The sequence below is a fragment of the Podarcis tiliguerta genome (genome assembly GCF_965153285.1).
Source record: "Podarcis tiliguerta genome assembly, chromosome: 6".
Lineage (NCBI taxonomy): Eukaryota > Metazoa > Chordata > Lepidosauria > Squamata > Lacertidae > Podarcis > Podarcis tiliguerta.
Genome location: NC_139539.1, coordinates 74,535,128 through 74,554,318, shown reverse-complemented (window position 1 = coordinate 74,554,318; position 19,191 = coordinate 74,535,128). Strand labels below are relative to the sequence as shown.

At 42.8% G+C, this 19,191-nt stretch overlaps 1 protein-coding gene across 1 annotated transcript in view; it reads right to left on the bottom strand.

Annotated features, from left to right (window-relative positions):
- The window catches only part of LOC310679505 (uncharacterized protein), a 70,650-nt gene that overhangs the window by 45,523 nt on the left and 5,936 nt on the right, over positions 1–19,191 (bottom strand). The window contains exons 2-21 of the mRNA XM_083444820.1: positions 16,607–16,802; positions 15,861–15,997; positions 13,948–14,036; positions 13,005–13,137; positions 12,595–12,624; positions 12,219–12,254; positions 10,109–10,150; positions 9,054–9,104; positions 8,762–8,803; positions 8,347–8,385; positions 7,475–7,504; positions 7,251–7,289; positions 7,131–7,148; positions 6,303–6,335; positions 5,589–5,621; positions 4,412–4,450; positions 4,149–4,178; positions 3,647–3,682; positions 3,101–3,139; positions 787–1,044 (exon numbers count right to left, since the gene is read on the bottom strand). Coding sequence (XP_083300946.1) covers positions 787–1,044; positions 3,101–3,139; positions 3,647–3,682; positions 4,149–4,178; positions 4,412–4,450; positions 5,589–5,621; positions 6,303–6,335; positions 7,131–7,148; positions 7,251–7,289; positions 7,475–7,504; positions 8,347–8,385; positions 8,762–8,803; positions 9,054–9,104; positions 10,109–10,150; positions 12,219–12,254; positions 12,595–12,624; positions 13,005–13,137; positions 13,948–14,036; positions 15,861–15,997; positions 16,607–16,802 — 1,350 coding nt within the window. The remainder of the gene's footprint in view (positions 1–786; positions 1,045–3,100; positions 3,140–3,646; positions 3,683–4,148; positions 4,179–4,411; positions 4,451–5,588; positions 5,622–6,302; positions 6,336–7,130; positions 7,149–7,250; positions 7,290–7,474; positions 7,505–8,346; positions 8,386–8,761; positions 8,804–9,053; positions 9,105–10,108; positions 10,151–12,218; positions 12,255–12,594; positions 12,625–13,004; positions 13,138–13,947; positions 14,037–15,860; positions 15,998–16,606; positions 16,803–19,191) is intronic.

The window sequence follows — 19,191 nt, the reverse complement described above, 5'->3', positions numbered from 1 at the left end:
ATCTCCTGTGGCCACTCCTCCTACTGGCACTGATTGGTCAGCGGGGCCACACTAGGCGTGGCCCCATCCAACGCCGGCAACACGGCCAGGACAACATGGGGGGGGGGTCAACTCTCCGCCCTCACACCTGATCACTGCAGTGTCCCAGATCCCTGGCTGCAACACTGCCCACCGGAAAAGGTGAGTGGGCTTATTTCATAGAAGGTATATTCCACTTGGTTTGGGGCTTTATTTTCAAATACAAATACCTTGCAACTTATGCACATTTAACTTGTGCACATTCAGCTTTACGTGCTTGCCAAAAGAATAAAATGGGATTTTTTAAGGAGATGGGAATGGGATAGGTGTCCAGGAAAAAAAGACTTTGGCAATCGCACCCACCACCGAACCCAATGTGTTGACTAAACGTGATTTAGGCCCAATATCCAGAATGTAACGCCAACATAAGTTTAGAGTTGCCTGTTAACTGAAAGTGGTTTACAAAATGAACCAGCAGAAAGCTAAGCTGCCGGCAACTGAAGGTAACTCTATCAACGTACAGTGCAAAAATTATTATAGAAATCTGAATTTTTAATTTTGAAACATCACCCACAATGCAATAAATCAGAATGGATACAAAAAGGTGTTTGTCAAGGGAAAACAAAGTCAAATTAAACCAGTGCTCATATTATTGAATTTTCTTCATCTGCTTACACTAGGGTCAATGAAACAAACCGTTCTTTAACACTACAAGATATGACACAATTTTGGCAAGTTCCTATGCCTCGCATTTGTGGCAATTCTTACCTGGCTGCAGATGCTACCTCCAGCTTTAGAAGAGGATCCGCTGCCCACGACCGAACTTGAGGATCCACTGCCAACAGAACCAGGAGATCCACTGCCTCCAAAAGTAATAGAGACCCCGCTGTTGCCAACCGAAGTTGAGGATCCACTGCCGCCAGCGGAATTAGGGTATCTGCCGCCACCAACTGAGCCGGGGGATCCACTGCCGCCGAATGTCACAGAGACTCCACTGCCACCAACCGAAGTAGAGGATCCACTCAGCTAAAGCCCATACACACAAAGAACCTTGTCAGCATTAATGAACGCCATCAGCTGTACTTTTCAACCTGAAATCTGTTATCTTGGGGAGGGACCCTTTCTGAGGTAAATCAATAGGAATAGCATGAAGATGGGCCATTCCCAGTGTCGACGCCCCACCTACGCAGCAGTCTCCCAAAGGAAATCAGGCAGGTCCCCTTTTTACCTGCATTCAATAAAACCCATGTAAAACTTCCCTTATTTATCCAGGCTCTGGCCAAATTTTTATGAGTACTTTTACGCTGCTGGTTTTAAATGCTGCCTGTACAGTGGTGCCCTGCAAGACGAATGCCTCGCAAGACGGAATACCCGCTAGACGAAAGGGTTTTCCATTTTGGAGGTGCTTCGCAAAACGAATTTGCTATGGGCTTGCTTCGCAAGACGAAAATGTCTTGCGAGTTCTGCGGGGGTTTTCCCCCTCCCCCCGTTTTTTCCCCAGCCCCTAAGCCGCTTAACAGCTGTTCTCTAAGCCGCTTAACAGCTGATCTAAGCCGCTTATCAGCTGATCCACTAAGCCGCTAATAGCCTTTTAGCAGCTAATCCGCTAATCCCTTAATAGCCGCTAATCCCTTAATAGCCGCTAATCCCTTAATAGCCGCTAATAGCCGCTAAACCGCTAATAGCGCTAATAGCGCTAATCCGCTAATGGGCTTGCTTCGCAAGACGAAAAAAACCGCAAGACGAAGAGACTCACGGAACGGATTCTTTTCGTCTTGCGAGGCACCACTGTAGTGTGTTACAGAGCTGCATTGAATTGGTTTTTAAGTAACATTATTATTCTGAGCTGCTCTTCACACCCTTTGGGGAGGAAGGACAAATTATAAATCTGAATGAATCAATAAATAAATATTTGCAAAAGGTAAGGCCATGGAAATTATAAGGCAAGGGGGGTAATTTCCAACTGCTGGAGAGAGAGTATTTCCTCCATATTTTAAGGCTACTGGAATAATTAAGCAAATAATATTTGCTTCGTATTTTAAGACAACAGGTAATGTTTTGGAAAACCATAGTGTGTCATGAAATTATTGCGTTCAGAAAACATTATGAACGTGCACTTAATGTTGGCTATTTTTGCTCCGATCCAGGCAGGGACAAGACTCAAGACTACCGAATTCTGCATTTAAAAATGTGTTGTTATTCTAATTATTATTGATTTCTTACCCACCCTTCACCATAAGGTCCCAGGGTGGGTTAAAACTATACGGACACATAATATTTAAACCATTTCTCTAGTTGGATGTGCTGCAAAAAGGGTTTCTCTCACTGATGCAACTGCAGGTGCAAATCTCTCTTTAAAAACTTAGGTAACTGAGCAATATATGAATGGCTTAAATAATCAAAATAAAAAGCGATTGCACTTATGAACCGTTTGCAGGGAGCACACACACACACCTTGCTCTCAACAACTCGGTTGGCACAAGGCATGCTGTTGTTTTTTAAAGAAGGTTCCGTGGATGTATCCCAAGAGCTGTGCATGCATGCATGGGTGGAAGACTTCCTTGTTTAGGGAAGCTTTTAATATTTGATGAATCATTGTATTTTAATATTCTGCTGGAAGCCGCCCAGAGTGGCTGGGGAAACCCAGCCAGATGGGCGGGGTATGAATAATAAATTATTATTACAGTGGTACCTCGGGTTACATACGCTTCAGGTTACATAGGCTTCAGGTTACAGACTCCGCTAACCCAGAAATAGTACCTCAGGTTAAGGACTTTGCTTCAGGATGAGAAGAGAAATTGTGCTCCAGCGGCACAGCGGCAGCAGGAGTCCCCCTTAGCTAAAGTGGTGCTTCAGGTTAAGAACAGTTTCAGGTTAAGAATGGACCTCCAGAATGAATTAAGTACTTAACCCGAGGTACCACTGTATTATTATTATTAGGTTTGGTGCATCTGGGTTTCTGACCTTAACCAGAGCAGCATGGCTGTAGGAACTATCCAGCATCAGTTCTTCTACACCACTAAAATAACAATCTTCTAAGAACTCCTAGTGAAACCAGTAGGAATTATACAGGGCTATTTACCTTAGAGCCGTAGGAACTGCCTCCCTGTGACTGAATACTCTGTGAAAAAACAAAAACAAAACAGATATTTTGGTCACCTCGCTGTGTAGAAAAAATGGCAGGCAATACTTCAACAGCTGCTTTCAAACTGCTAGGTTGGCAGGAGCAGGGACCGAGCAACGGGAGCTCAGCCCATCGCGGGGATTCGAACCGCCGACCTTCTGATCAGCAAGTCCTAGGCTCTGTGGTTTAACCCACAGCGCCACCTGCGGGCCTCCCAGAAAGCTTGTCACCCACACAGTCACCCACAATTATCCTGAAAAAACTGGCCTTTCTCTTCGTATAACAGGAGCCTAGAGAGCTATGGTTTAACCTACAGCGCCATCTGTGTCCCCTGCTAGCATGCTTAGAACCTCTTAATGACTCCCCCCACCCCCCATTATCAAATATCCAAGTAGACAAGAGGAACACTGCTACACAGGGTAAGCTCACAGAGCTATGTGTGTTTTAACAGACAGATCTCTCAAATGAGCAGAAATCAAGCTGAAGCCATATGAATGTGTTTACCATTTTACAGGCTTGGCTGTTGTAGGAGGATGAGGTCTGTGAAGTAGAAAAAGAAAGAAATTACTTCCTGAATTAACACAACTAATATGCTAACTTGCAGAAAATTTCAGCATCTGTTAAAAATTATCTGATTGTTGTAGGGTTACTTAAAGACCAAACAAAACATTTCTTTGGAAAAATAAATAGTGAAATAGTTAGGAGCCGGGGAGTTTATGCATAGTACAGATTACTATCTGTAATAATTTACATTTTTGTGGAATTTCCTCAGTACTGATATACAACTGCAGACACATATACACTGGTGTTTTGTTTTGTTTTGTTTTGTTTTGTTTTGTTTTGCTTTGCTTTGTTTTGTTTTGTTTTATAAATGCTTGGTCCTTAAAGCAGTTATTGGAAGTTTGATCCATTATTGGTCATTCAGGTAGTCTTCCTTCCAAACTTATTTCTTGGACGAAAAGCCAACGTTAGTTAGTATCCAACTCAGAGGTGAAACAGCACTTACCTTATCACAAACTCGCCCAGGTTGTCCACTCTAATTGGGGGGGGAAATAGAAGCCATTGTAAAACAAATCTTTCAAATGCAATATAACACCATGTTAGAATAAAATTCTGCACGCATTAGAGTCAAGACCGTTTGTTAAGCAAATTTCTGATCTCGAATATAAACGCTAATTGGTTTTGTGATGCGAAGCGAACAGTACCGAGAAACACAACTGTTATCATTTTTGTCACTTAGAGGTTTTAGTGCAGCTACACCATAGTTACCTGGATGGTTATTCGGATGTCATCTTGGGGTTTTGAGCCCTGTGGGGGAGAATATGATAATAATAAATACAACAACAACAACAATTTTGCAATCAAAGTGCAGGCAGCAGAATGTCCTACAGCTAAAAGATTTCCCTAGAGAACAATTTTTATTAAAATAATTTAATAACAAAGGGCATATAACCATGGCGAACTAGTCGCAATGTCACACCTGCCCAGGTGACAAGCTAGATGGGAAAAATAAATATTTGTTGCATGAACAATCGGCGATCTCCCTCTCATAAACCAAAGCAAGTTGCCACAACAATATTCTGTACTATTATAAAAGCATTGGGGCAAGTGCAATTATATAATTAAAGAGATATAAAGAGATAATCGCAACTCATTTTCTTAGAAAGAGGATATAACGCATCTGAACTCTGCTTAAAGCCAGGAGTATTCTATAGCAATTGCATGCTTGAAAACTCACTTGCTTTCACTGAAGCTAAATTCTGATGTGTGTGTGAGAGATCAGGTCTGTTCCCACACATGGTTTGCACCATATCTTTATAAATTGACTTTTACAGGTCAGAATCCAGCACGCTCAGGGCAACCAGCTTGACTAAACAAACCACTGTGTTGCTGGAGGTGGGTGTCATTTAAGAAATAGGTCTCTTTGGGGTCCTCTTCACAAGCTTTAGGCTATATTGTTGTATTTTGATTTTACAGATGGGAAAGTGAGGCTGAGAGATGATGACTGTTAACTTTGGATGGGCAAATATCTCTATTTTGGTCTTTCTTCATTTCTCATTTGACCACATTCCTCCACCAGATTGCAACGTTTATTTATTTATTTTGCTACGTATTATTTCTTCAGCAGTCAAGAGAGGAAGTTTACAGCTCTCATCCATGAGGCATGGAGTTTTCTGAATATTCTTTCAATACTGAATTTACTAAATCTTCACCATCTGGGGGGGGGGGGATTACACAGCCATCGCAACGGCACGTGCTGCTTCCATGGCTCCTGAGTTGTTAGCAATTTAGACTGTAGCTCAGGTGTTTGGCACATATTTCCACAGTACTGTGTGAAAGCATCCTCAGTAACACAGGATAATCTGCCAGTGCAAACAAGGACCAGAACCAAGCTGTTAATTGTAACAGAGAAGCCTATAGATGGCAAAGAAAAATTAAAACGTACCTGGGCCTTGATTTTGTCCCCATATATAGTGCTCTGCAAAGGAACCGGAAACTAATTAGTTCAACATAGAGGAGTATCTGCCTTCTTGAAATACTTGCTAACTTTGTGTGTACTCCATTCTTACAAGTGATATCCCTTATGCTGCATTGTTATTAATATTTGCTGGATAATACAGTGGTGCCTCGCAAGACGAAATTAATTTGTTCTGTGAGTTTTTTCGTCTTGTGAATTTTTCGTCTTGTGAAGCACGGTTTCCCATAGGAAATGCATTGACGGTTTCCCATAGGAATGCATTGACGGCTTTAAGAAAAAGGCGCAAGACGTTTTCGTCTTGCGAAGCAAGCCCATAGGGAAATTCGTCTTGCGAAGCAACTCAAAAAACAAAAAACTCTTTCGTCTTGCGAGTTTTTCGTCTTGCGAGGCATTCGTCTTGCGAGGTACCACTGTATCCTGCTTCTACATCCTGAACCCTGTGTCATCATTACACTGAAGTGGAGTGTTCTAAGAAGCTAGCAGTTCAAAACAATAAACCTAATCCTCTCCCCTTGCTTCATTTATATATTTTTTTGCATCACAGCGCTCATCTACAGTTCTTCTCACCCCACAACTCCCCATCCCTGGGGGGGGGGGGGACCACTCTTTAGTGCTCAGTTGAGCAAATGGCAATTCCTTTAGAGTGAGGGTTCCTGCCCCAAGCAGAGTAGAAGTGCTTACCTGAATGTGTTTGTATTTAGAGTTGGCCAGTTGCTAAAAAGGAATCAGAAACCATTTTATTTGTATTGCGTATGCACACATCACATCATTATTCTCATAGTCATGACTTTGTGCTGTGATAATGATTAGGAAGAGAGGTTGGAAGAATGTTTCTTTTGTCAAAACAAGCCAGCTGATAATTAGGGCATACTCGAAATGGAAATAAACCCAAAACCGTTTCACAGAAATAAAAATGAATTGTTTATAAAGACTTTTAGGTATAACGACGAAATGAGAGTGTCCAGCAAAAAAAAGTAAACGATGCTTTATTTGAAAGCAGACCCCAAAGTTGTTCAGGAATGAACAGTGCAATCTTATGCGTGATTCATCAGAAGTAAGCCCCACTGAATTTAATCTTGCTGAAAAAGCAGCTAAACAAATTAACAAAATAGGGGTTTTTTGCAGGGGGCATTTCATGAAAAGCAAAGCAGGAGTACAACATAGGGTTGGCATACGTCCCGAATTTCCTAGACACAGCTGGGATTCAGCTGTCAGAAGCTGTGTCTGGGTGGAAATTGCTGAAATGTCCGGGAAAATCTGGACATAAGGCAAGAAGCGTAGATTTTGTCGGAAGTGTAGGTTTTGGCAAATTTTCTTATAAATTGCTCAAAAACGTCTTTTTCAAACAAATAGATTTTGCAAAAAAATAATAATTAGCAATTCTAGTACAAATATGTTGAAGTTCCACAGGTACCCATGCTTAAATATCACTTCCAGAAATAATTCCAGGAACGGAAGAATTCTTGCATTGAATTAGCTTAAGAGCAAGAAAAATTAAAATATTCTTACCGATGGGTATGTGTTGCGCTGTGAAAACAACAGAAATACAAATAATTAGCCATTCCCAAATAACTTTCCCCACATTAATAAAAACCTCAAAGCACAAAATGATATTTTAAAAGAGCTTACTTCGGGTGGGTAGGGCTGGCTGGGAGCATACACTATGACCTGACAAAAAATAATAATAGTCAAATGACAAGTTAAATTGGGTTGATTTCAAAAGACATTTCCTGTTCTGCCTCAGGTGGCAAAACATCTTGAGCCATCCCTACTGAGGACAGCGTGGCTGCACCAATCTTCATCCCAGCTGTTGCTTAAATCAGTAGGAAATTAGCTCAGAAAGAGATACATACCTTCCCTTGGTTTGAAACAGTTGAAACGGACTGTAAGGAAAACAGAAAGCAAACATTGAATACTTTTTGTTCCCTTGTGCTCAGCTGACTGGGCTGGAAGCATCAGGGAGTACTAGGACAGGAATAGGGAACAGTTTTCCACTGAAGGGCCACAGTCCCTGCTGGGCATTATTTCAGGGGCCGCATGGTAGTGGTGGGCAGAGCCAGAGGTAAATGGGGATTTTAGCTTTCTATAGCAGGCTAGTTTCTACACACACACACACACACACACACACACACACACCCTCTATCCTCCATCCATCCAAGCAGACAAGAAGCATTATAGGAGTTCAAGGACACATTCCAAGCAGGCAAAAAACACTCAAGCAGGATGTCAAGTAGAGTTGGGGAGAGGTGTGGCCTATGGAGACAGTGTTCCTGGGGGCCACATTTGGTCCCCAGCTTTGAGGTCCCTCATCCTTGCCCTAGTACTTCCTTTCTGTGAGGCTTGTTCCATATTTTTGGACACCTTTGACGCAGCAGTACTAGTTGATTGCTTGGGCCTGCGAGCACTCCAGTTGGAGAACAGCCTTTACCAAAGGTGTCATGGGCTTTGAAGACACTCAATCGCAGGACGAAAGGGAGAAAAGTGCAAACAGGAAGGCATGCTTGGAAAACTTTCACCATGATTAACTCCCGCCCGGAAACCTATGTCCTCACTGTGGAAGGATGTGTGGATCCAGAATTGGCCTCCACAATCACTTACAGACTCACTGTTAAAACCTTGCTTATGAAAGACAATCTTACTTGGCTACGAGTGATTGCAGAAGAAGAAGAAGAAGAAGAAGAAGAAGAAGAAGAAGAAGAAGACTAGTTGATTGCTAGTTTCTCACCTGTCCGTAGGAAGTGCCACTACCATAGCTTACACCAGGCTGCATAAAAAAGAAATCTCAGTTACTTCTTTATAAAAGGCACACATTTCAACAAATTGCTATGTTATGAAATTAAACCCATTTGCAATGGTAAGTTTAAAGAGAGATGGCAAGAATTCAGGAAAACGGTGTTGATTAAGAGACATTCTGTTGCCGATTAACCTTTAATTTAAATATGTAGATCTTGGGGAAACCCTTGTTGGTGGTTGGGAGAATCTAATTCAGATTTCAGACATCCAAATGAGCTAATGCTGAAGACACAATGTGGAGGTTTTCACTTGCACGACTAGTCACTTGTGGCTTACGACACAAACCATCCATCACATATCTAACCGTAACAATCAACTTCTATGAGGAAAAGAAGGAGAATGCTTACATCGTAGCAGCCAAACTTGTTGTAGATATTAGCAGTGGCACCCTGTATGGAAAAAAAAACAGAGAACTGATATGATTCTTTGTTTTAGTCTGCTGGTAAATGGAATTTAATGGCATACAGTAATATGGGTTCTTACGGCTGAGGACAACTCAAGTGGATGCAGCCGGGGGTGGGGGTGGGGAGGTTGAATATATACAGAATACAGAACTCCCACAAAGGCTGCCTAGATCTTCAACTACAATAATTGCACAGGGGCAAGGTTTTAAATGAGAACAGAAAAATGTCTGCTTACCGCAAGGCATCCTCCGCCTTTCTTTACACCTCCTTGGTAGACTATAACTCCCTGTAAAGGAAGTAAGGACAGGTTATTTCTTTGTCAAAGACTTTATTCAATGCAGGCGTAGAAAACTGGAGTGCCTTCATTGCAATCCATCCAGTTTGGAGGGGATGGAGAAGCTTGCTGGAGAGTACAGCTGCTGTCCTTGGGAGCGACACGTGTAATCTGCCAAGACCCTGGAAACTGCCTTGGTGTAAAAGGGAGAATGAAACCCACTGAACGCTTCAAGTGTCTTCCTTGCTTTTGATACAGGTGAAGGACAAGAAGAGCTTTCATTTCCCCCTGGTTCAGTCTTCATCCTCTTGCTCTAAATGACTAATTCACAACCAGGGCAAAGTGACAAGGGGATGCCGCTGCCTGTTGGTGTCTTGGAGATAATGGATGCTTCCAGGCGAGGACTTAATTTGCAAACACGTTGTTGGTATTTTTCAATGTATCAGATTTTCTCCAGAAAGGGTAAATCTAGATTAAACTGGGGTGGGGGTTGGCATTTTGATGCCTTGGGGGGGTACCAGCTTGGCGACCCCAGTCTAAAATATTATTAACTGGCCACAGAAGGGGTTATTCAAGTGAGAAAGAGAAAAGGTGCAGTAGCAGCCCAGAAGCTGGCTCCCTCACATTTATCCTTTAAAAGCCCAAACTGTGGAGTCTAATGAACCTTTGGGACAGAAATAGCTTTGCGTGCTGTTAAGACTGGTACATAAATGTGGAAAATATAAGGGCATGGAATGCAACACATGGAAAACAAGGTACTGTGAGAAGAACAATGGTGGCAGCAGTGAATTCCTTCTATGCAATTCGCGTCAGACTATGTAGGTGCCTATTTTCACAGAACTGCACTAATTCACACAATCAAGGCATCACCGGAATGAATCGTTGTACTCTTGTTTCTCTGTGTAAGTGTAAATCTCTGCTCTGAGCAGTTGGGTGTGGTTGCGCAACACCCAAGATTATCGCGAAGACGAGTGAGCCTATGAAATTGGTAACACATTGGGGAAAGCGGAACTTACCTGGCCTTGAGTGCTACCACCCTGAGAGGAAAACGTTGACCCCTGTGAAGTAAAAAGGAATGAAAATGTGATGCTGTGTCCATCAAGCACAACTATTAAATAACAGAATTTTCATAACCCTCCTTCATGGCATGAACAAGATGCAGTGGCTTATTCAGCTTATCCTGTGTTTTATTTCACATCATTCTGCTGCTCTGCATCATTTGAGCGGTAATTCCACCCACTCTCCTTGGAAGTAAACCCTGTTGAACTCAATGGGATTTGCTTCCACGTAAGCAGGCATAACTTACTTGGGCTGCTCACATGATAAATGTGTGTACAGTTCAAGATGATGATGATGATGATGATGATGATGATGATAATAATAATAATAATACTTTATTATTTATACCCCGCCCATCTGGCTGGGTTTCCCCAGCCACTCTGGGCAGCTTCCGACCGAGTATTAAAAACAATACAGCGTCAGACATGAAAAACCTCCCTAAACAGGACCGCCTTCAGTTGTCACTTAAAAATAAAATAGTTGTTTATTGCCTTGACATCTGCTGGGAGGGCGTTCCAGAAGGCAGGCACCACTACCGAGAAGGCCCTCTGCCTGTCAGCTTGATGGGGAAGGAGGAGCAATATGAAGAAGGGCCGCGTGTCGCTCAGTGGCAGAACACCTGCACTGAGTGCAGAAGGTCCTTCTTCCCAATATGTCTGGATAAAGCTGGGAACATCTCCTGTCTGAGACCCAAAAGGGCCCTCTGCCAGTCAGCTTGATGGGCCAACAGTTTGACTTGGTATAAGGCAACACCCCATGTTTCAAATATTGGACTCACCTGCCCTAGATTCATGAGTCTTGTGAAAATAGGCCGTGTCTGCTCAAGCAGAGCCTCTGTTCACAATACCTCTGGGTGGCATTTTTGTCAGGTATAAGTGTCTGCATACACTGACAACAAAAATTAGCAGTGGTAATATTTATAGCAGTAATCCCAGTATATGGGGTTGCTTGGGGGCATAGCTGTCAGCGTTTCCTTTTTTTTAAGGGAAATTCCCTTATTCCGAACAGGATTCCTCGCAAGAAAACGGGAAAGATGACAGCTGAGTGCCTGGAGGCGGTTGGAGGATGGATGGCGGCTAATGGATTGAAGTTGAATCCTGACAAGACAGAAGTACTGTTTTTGGGGGACAGGAGGCGGGCTGGTGTGGAGGACTCCCTGGTCCTGAATAGGGTAACTGTGCCCCTGAAGGACCAGGTGCGCAGCCTGGGGGTCATTTTGGACTCACAGCTGTCCATGGAGGCACAGGTCAATTCTGTATCCAGGGCAGCTGTCTACCAGCTCCACCTGGTACGCAGGCTGAGACCCTACCTGCCCGCGGACTGTCTCGCCAGAGTGGTGCATGCTCTGGTTATCTCCCGCTTGGACTACTGCAATGCGCTCTACGTGGGGCTACCTTTGAAGGTGACTCGGAAACTACAACTAATCCAGAATGCGGCAGCTAGACTGGTGACTGGGGGCGGCCGCCGAGACCACATAACACTGGTCTTGAAAGACCTACATTGGCTCCCAGTACGTTTCCGAGCACAATTCAAAGTGTTGGTGCTGACCTTTAAAGCCCTAAACGGCCTCGGCCCAGTATACCTGAAGGAGCGTCTCCACCCCCATCGTTCTGCCCGGACACTGAGGTCCAGCTCCGAGGGCCTCCTGGCGGTTCCCTCATTGCGAGAAGCAAAGCTACAGGGAACCAGGCAGAGGGCCTTCTCGGTAGTGGCGCCCGCCCTGTGGAACGCCCTCCCAGCAGATGTCAAAGCGATAAATAACTACCTGACATTTAGAAAACATCTTAAGGCAGCCCTGTTCAGGGAAGTTTTTAATCTGTGATATTTTACTGTATTTTTTGTTTCTATGGAAGCTGCCCAGAGTGGCTGGGGAAACCCAGCCAGATGGGCGGGGTACAAATAATAAATTATTATTATTATTATAGCTATGCTTGGGGGAAGTTCAATAGAGAGAGACAGAGAGTATGTGTAAAGCTAAAGGAAATAGCTTTCAGCAAATAATAGAAAGGCTATCAAAGGGCTAACATTATCATGTGTGCCCTATATTTTGAAAAAATGAGCACTTACCTGGACACACTTGCTGCTGCCTACATGAGCTCCTCCCTGCAAGCAATAAAAGGCATTTGACATTTAGCAAATGTAGTACAGTTTCAGGTTTAGTGACGAGAAAACGCATTCCCAAGCATCCCAAAGAAAAACAGAAGCAGGAAGATGGAGACAGGAAGTTGGAGCCACCAGCACCTTCCCTTCTCCATTGCATTAGGGCAGATGTAGGCAAAGGTTTCAGCACAAGAAAAGGTGTCAGAGAAGAAAAATACCGTCATTCTGCCGGCTGAGAACCATTTTGCTGCTTTTAAATGCGCAGTAATGGACACAATGCATTAAAAAAGCAGTTGTGTCAATAAGGGATATCATTGGAAATAAGGAGTTCAAGGATACTTACTGGTCCACAGTCTATTTTTATGGTAACGGACTGTAAAGAAACAAAAATAATTACGATTTAGGAAAAGGGCTTGTGCTACAGCTTTTTTTTAAGCTGCACGTATCATTGACATAAAAATAAATCACGTGAACACGTTCTGTCACATGACTGTATGAGGATCAGAGACTACATAGCGTGTGAACCAGAGGAACATGGGGTGAAACAGCTGCCCCTTCTACAAGAACAGATGTCGTAATCACAAAGGCTCATCCTATCTAACCACACAATTCACACTTAGACTTTTCTCGCTGGTTGTGCAATCCGTGGGACTTAAAAGTTCGCCATCTGGGCCAAATTCCAGTCATAATAATGTAAGGGGAAAGTGCATGAAAATATCAAAGATTTATCATCTGTTCTTTATTTCAGCATACCTTCTTCCTACTTTTTGACGATACATTGGCTTTTTTAGACTCATCTTCAACTTTAGTCTCATTGGAAAGCTTAGGAAACAGGACTATGCTAGGAACCAGCCAGTACGTTTCAGCATCTTGGAAAACAGTCGCTCTGGAAAGAAAATGCAGTTGTTAATAGGTCATGGTTTGGATCACAATGGGTTTCTTGTGCAGTGTCAACAACAGGTTTTGCCTTATTGCTGTAAGGTAGGCTTTCTGGTTGCAGTTTTCCCCATTAAATCTGAATGTATGCATATTTCTTCTATTTTTAATGGACTGTTGTTATTCACCAAAACGATAATAACACATGATATGTCACACTATTCTGACATATAAAGAACTTGTTGAATCAAAACTCTCCTCCGTCCCTCCTCTCCACTTTTCTAATACTTTCTTCTCCATCTACCCAGGATTATTAATAAATTCACATTCTATCTTAAGAGTGTGATTGAATGCAGGCTCCATCATCAGTCAAGCTTTTTCTCCCTGGTTTTGTTTACTGTCTAGCCTGATGAAGAGTTCTGGAGACCTCAGAAGTTTGCACACTATTTTGTACCATTTCGGTTGGCCCTAATGTACACATTCAATGAATCACCACACCAGTAAACCAGATGGATCACTATGCCATACGTTGGGCGGCCAGATGGGGGAAGAGAGAGCTCTTCCTGAGCCTTTAATAGTTGTGCAGAAGGGGGAGTTTCAAAAGGTGTGCCTTGCATGTCACCCTATTTATATGTCTATCGAAAACATGCAACTTTTCCTGCATGCAGCATTATAATATTTAATCTGAATGCCAAGCTGAAGTTAAAAAAAAACCTCCCAAAACTAGGGGATGTTTGTGAGTATCAGAGAAATTCTTGGATTAAAAAATAAAACCTAAAGAAACAGAAAATCACAACGAAGCTTTCTAATATGCACTTACACAAACTGAACCTTTTTAGCATCAGGTGAAACCCAAAGAGATGATACGTTGTGCTTCTCTTCTGAGTCCTTGTGAATTAATGACGAATTCTGAAAAATTAAAGACAAACGTTAAGATTATTCGTTCATTTTTAGACATTTACTGAACTTGATTCTTTGAAGGAAATGTCTTAACAGCAGCACTGGAGACAGAAATCCAGTTTACTTTTTGCAAGAGAACTTTTGTTACTGAGTAGTGTATAAATAGGCAAAATAAAAATAGGTACTCCAGAAAAGGACAAAACAAGACATTCAACAGCACTGTAAAGCCCTCTCACATGCTCTTTGTGTGCAACTCAAATGTGTTTTTCTGCATTGCTAGCGTTTTATAATAAAATATTCCCATGGTGTTTTCTGCATAAGCTCGTTATTGTGCTTTGCTTTGTGTCAGGACCATATAAGGTGTTTTTTTTCTGTCCTAGGTAAGGTTTCTTCTGGCCTTTGTAGAGACCGCCTTACGAAAAATGAGACTATTCCCCATGGGTCATGTTGAATAGTGGGTAGACATGGCAGACGACACAGCGATTTCTCCAAAGCAGCTCTTTATTTTGTAAGCTGGAACAGAACTGAACAGCAAACAGCTCAGCCGGCCTGCTTTTATAGGAGCCGGCTGTCAACATTGTAGCAACAACAACCCAGGGTTTCCCCGCCTAAAATAACTGACGTGGACCTGAGTGAAAACTATCTACAGTATCCCCCTGCTGGCCCAGGGTGAGAACTTCAGTACATAACAGGTCACATGGGGAGCTGGACATGCTGCAAAACACTGTTTCTGACAGTTTGAATTGCATCTCCCTAGGGTGCCTTCTTGCTTTCTTTTAAAGTGGTGCTAATGGCCCAGCCCTGGGGAATCACCATGGAGTCATTACCGAGCACACAGAACAGAATGCCACAAGGTTGGAACACTGAATGAAATCCAGTGGTTTGACGCAAACAAAATTATCCTTTCCCCTCAGGTGAACAGTTAACAAGATGCCTTTTCCCACCCACTGCATGATCCAGAGCTTTGTACTCCTAAGTACAGATCAGGCTCCTGCAAAAATAAATGTCCCCATTTGCTAATTGATTTTAAGAGGCTGAGCCCTGCAAAGGCAGCCCAGTGAGGACGACTGTGCAGACACCGTACACACCCTACGCAGGCTTACATTGTAAGAGAGTGGTGCCTGTTGTCAAAATGTTATTCCCTATTATAAACACATCCCTGCTTCATCCTCATTAAGTATAACAGTGGCTGAATTCATTCATAAATATATTGCAACAGACCCAATATTTATTCTTGGGGGAAATCCACTGTGAAAGTGATTTGTTTATTACTGCCGTTTTGGGCCCTGGGGTTAAATCAAAGGTTGTCTTCCCTCTAGACAGCTCTGACTAATGTCCAGTGTGCACTTTAGTTCCATTGGGTTGTCTAAGGGGTTGTTTGTTTGGGCTGACTCTATGGTCACCATACTTTTTTTGTATGCAGGCAATAACAAAATGGCTTACTGAGACAATATTGAAACAATGTGGTGGTGGTGGGGATCCTTGGTAATCCAAGTATATGATGTTGACTGGATCATGCCATCTAGATGTCCGTTGGCCCATCCCATCTTATGTTGAACCTCATTCAACAGGGATTTTACCATGAGTTGGCCACAAAATCTATCATGGAAAGCGGTACTGTCTGAATTCTCCTAAGGGTAGTATGCTTTAATTCATTTCTCTGTTTGAGCAGGATCATAATTTCTAGCCTTAGGAGAATTCAGACAAGGATCCCACCCACTAAGAATCCTTTTTCATGTAGCTTATTGTGTATTGTACCAGACAGATTTCCTCTAGCTGGGACCTGCAAATTCAACCATGTTAAATAGCCAAGCTGAAGGAGCAAACACATACCGTCATGTTGTAACAGTCGTGGGTCTGTGTATTTGGATCCATGACTTGAAACGAACCAACAGGGATGTTCTCATCAACGTCTCGGGCTTGTAGCATAAACCATTTAAATTCAGCTCCGGGTGCTCCTTGTATGTCAACTGGAGAAACACAGAACATGAGAATCATAAGTGTAACATATTTTGCATTCTGTTTCAATAGCACTGACCATAATATATGGGTGGTTGGGTTACCCTCACTTATGCCTCACTCTTATGCCTTCAGTAATATGGGACATTTTTAGCTGCCGTAGCTAAATCCATAATATTTCTATTAAAGCAGAAATAGGAATTATGCCATGTGGTTTCCAAATTCCATTCTGGCAAAAAGACCGATGATGGCATGGAGAAAATCCCCTGCTCCACAAGGTGTCCACTACATATCAGTCACTTATCAGAAGAATACAAGCACTATCGTGAGTAATTTAAAACAGCCATTTTAAAGAAGCAACTCTATAATACCCCTTTTGCATGCACAGGTTGTAAAAGCAGGAAAAATATACACGCTTTCAGTGAATTAAAGTTATAGTCTATTTTGCTATAGTAATTTGGCATACACACCAACAAGTTGGTCTCATAAGACACATTATCTTTTCATAACTCACCATCCAACTTATTCCAGTCACCTTCTTTCCAAGAAAGTGTTCAGAATAAGAAGGATGGTGAACTATAGCAAAATTCGCAGAGTAAGAGGACGCTTATGTAACATACCTTTTATTTCACTTCCTGGGTCGTACACCTCTGATGGCACAGAAATGGAATAGGGCAATTCAGATTCCTGAGGCAGAACTGGGTCGTCGGGCAACAGAGTTCCACAATCTATTGAAAAATTCCTGTACGTAACGCTGAAGACTCTTGACATGAAGACGCCACAGAGCAGAAGCACAACCAAGTGGTACCTCTCCATCTTGAGGGGGAACAGAGAACAAGAAATAGGTGAGCAGAAGTCTAGTGACCAAAGCAGTAAAGGTTAGGTCCAGTTGCAGATGACTCTGGGGTTGCGGCGCTCATCTCGCTCTATAGGCCGAGGGACCCGCCATTTGTCCGCAGAACATGTGGCCAGCATGACTAAGCCACTTCTGGTGAACCAGAGCAGTGCACGGAAACGACGTTTACCTTCCCGCCAGAGCGGTACCTATTTATCTACTTGCACTTTGACGTGCTTTCAAACTGCTAGGTTGGCAGGAGCAGGGACCGAGCAACGGGAGCTCACCCCACCGCAGGGATTCAAACCGCCGACCTTCTGATCGGCAAGCCCTAGGCTCTGTGGTTTAGACCACAGTGCCACCCATGTCCCTATGACCAAAGCAGTAAGCAAACACAAATGGCACGACTCTCATAGTAGCCAACCTGTTGGGTCAAAGTACGAGGTGATGTCACTCTGATACACTACAGTACACCTGGAGCCCACCATGGGCCAGGGCAATTTTGGCAGTAAGTAAAGGGCTGGAGTGGAAGCTGTCATTTTATTGAGGGACCCAAGGAAACATAGAGAAGTGGTCTAAGCAGAGACAGTATGGGGTCATTACAACAGCTTCAACCTCAGACTGAATCCTACCAGAACCTTTCTGGTCTATCTTGTGTTCAGAGCAAGCTTGAATCCTACATAACATCTCAGCTTCAACTAGTCCAGATTCTAGCATCCTAGAACCACTAGGAAAACACAGAGTGTGCTATGTCAGTTGTGGTACCTTGCATTGCAGGTTGGCCACTCACATTACAGGATGTTGATAACAAAACATCCTGCACAGGCATCATCTTTCAGGTGGCTCACCTATACGCAATATCTATTCTGCATAGCCATCAAGCCTGACTGTCCTGATTAAGAAGGTGGCTGAGGGTGTTTTCATACGTCAAGTTTAAATTGGCTTGCCCTGAAATCAATGCCTAATGTGAATGCAAAACTGGCAAATGATCAGAACAGGCATTCCGTTTCTCCTTCTCAGCTTATTGCCTTTGAACAACAATGGCACAAATGGTGCACGGAGGCTTCAGTGCGCATTTGATTTCCTTGTGTGCAGTCTTAAGACATATTGACTTAATTGACACAAAACTATATTAAATTCAGAATGAGGAATAACTGGCTAAGTTGTTATGGAGTTAAGAATAAGGTTCAGAAAGTTATAAAGGACAGGAAAGCATGAAAATCAGTTATGATGACAATGCACGAAAAGCTGGTATCATTTTAGGCCTTTATCATCTAAGCCAATGCTAAGCAACTTCATTGTGTATAATTCTAGACAATGAAAATGAACAAGCTTTTTCTGCCTCAATGAAAAATGTAAGTGAGAGGCATATCAGTTTTCAACTATTTTGAAAGCATCTCAGCCAAAAAGGGGGAACAACTGATCGCAACAGCCACCAAAGATAGTGCAAGCAGCAAATTGAGCAATACATTAAAAATATGTGAATTTTATTAAATTAAATAATCAATATTAAGGGGGTAAGAAATCAGCAAATGTAGTAGCAGTTTAACTGGAGGACAGAAACGGGATCTGCTCAGTGGGTCAAATCCCTAATTTCCGCACCCCCAGTGAATCACCTTTGACAGCTGAGCAGAACAACTCCCCAGTTCTTCTTCTTGTTGTTATTATTTCTATACCACCCCATATCCGAAATCACCAGCCATCATAATGACACTAGGTGATTGACACCTGTCAAATTCAAAGCAGCTACTGATCAACCAAAGCCTATTTGTGGGAAGTGATTTGGATTCAACAGTGTGCATCTTTTTACCCCAGGAAGGTTTTGTAAGAAAGGCTGGACAGGAATTTTTAAAAAAGAATGTTGTGGTTTCATGACAGCCTTCTCTAAGTTGTTAATCACATTGCCTTAACAATTATGACTGCTTTCACCTTTTGCATCATGTGTGCAGTGAATCCACCGAAATCTTTTAACACATAAATCCTTACAAAGCAACCCAACTTGATGTTTCACCTTAAGTGAACGATCCTCTTTTCTGTTTTCCTGATTCTTATTTATGAGGACTCACATCAGCTGAGAACCTGCACTGACATGTTTGATTCAGAGCTCAGGGCATATTAATTTCCTTTAAAGGATTCCATTCATACTCAGTATCGCCTGATTCTTCCCATACCCACTGGAAAGCTACTCTCACATCCTTCATTTAATACTCCAGGGCCTGACAATGAACATAGCCACGCTTCCTCTTGTCCTGCTGCTTCCCGCCCTCCACCAGGGGAAACCACTCAATCGGAGCAAATGGCAATTCAGGTTTTCTCCGGATTAACGTCTGCTCCGAGTTAGCACCAAAGAGTGGGTTTTCCCTGGGAAAG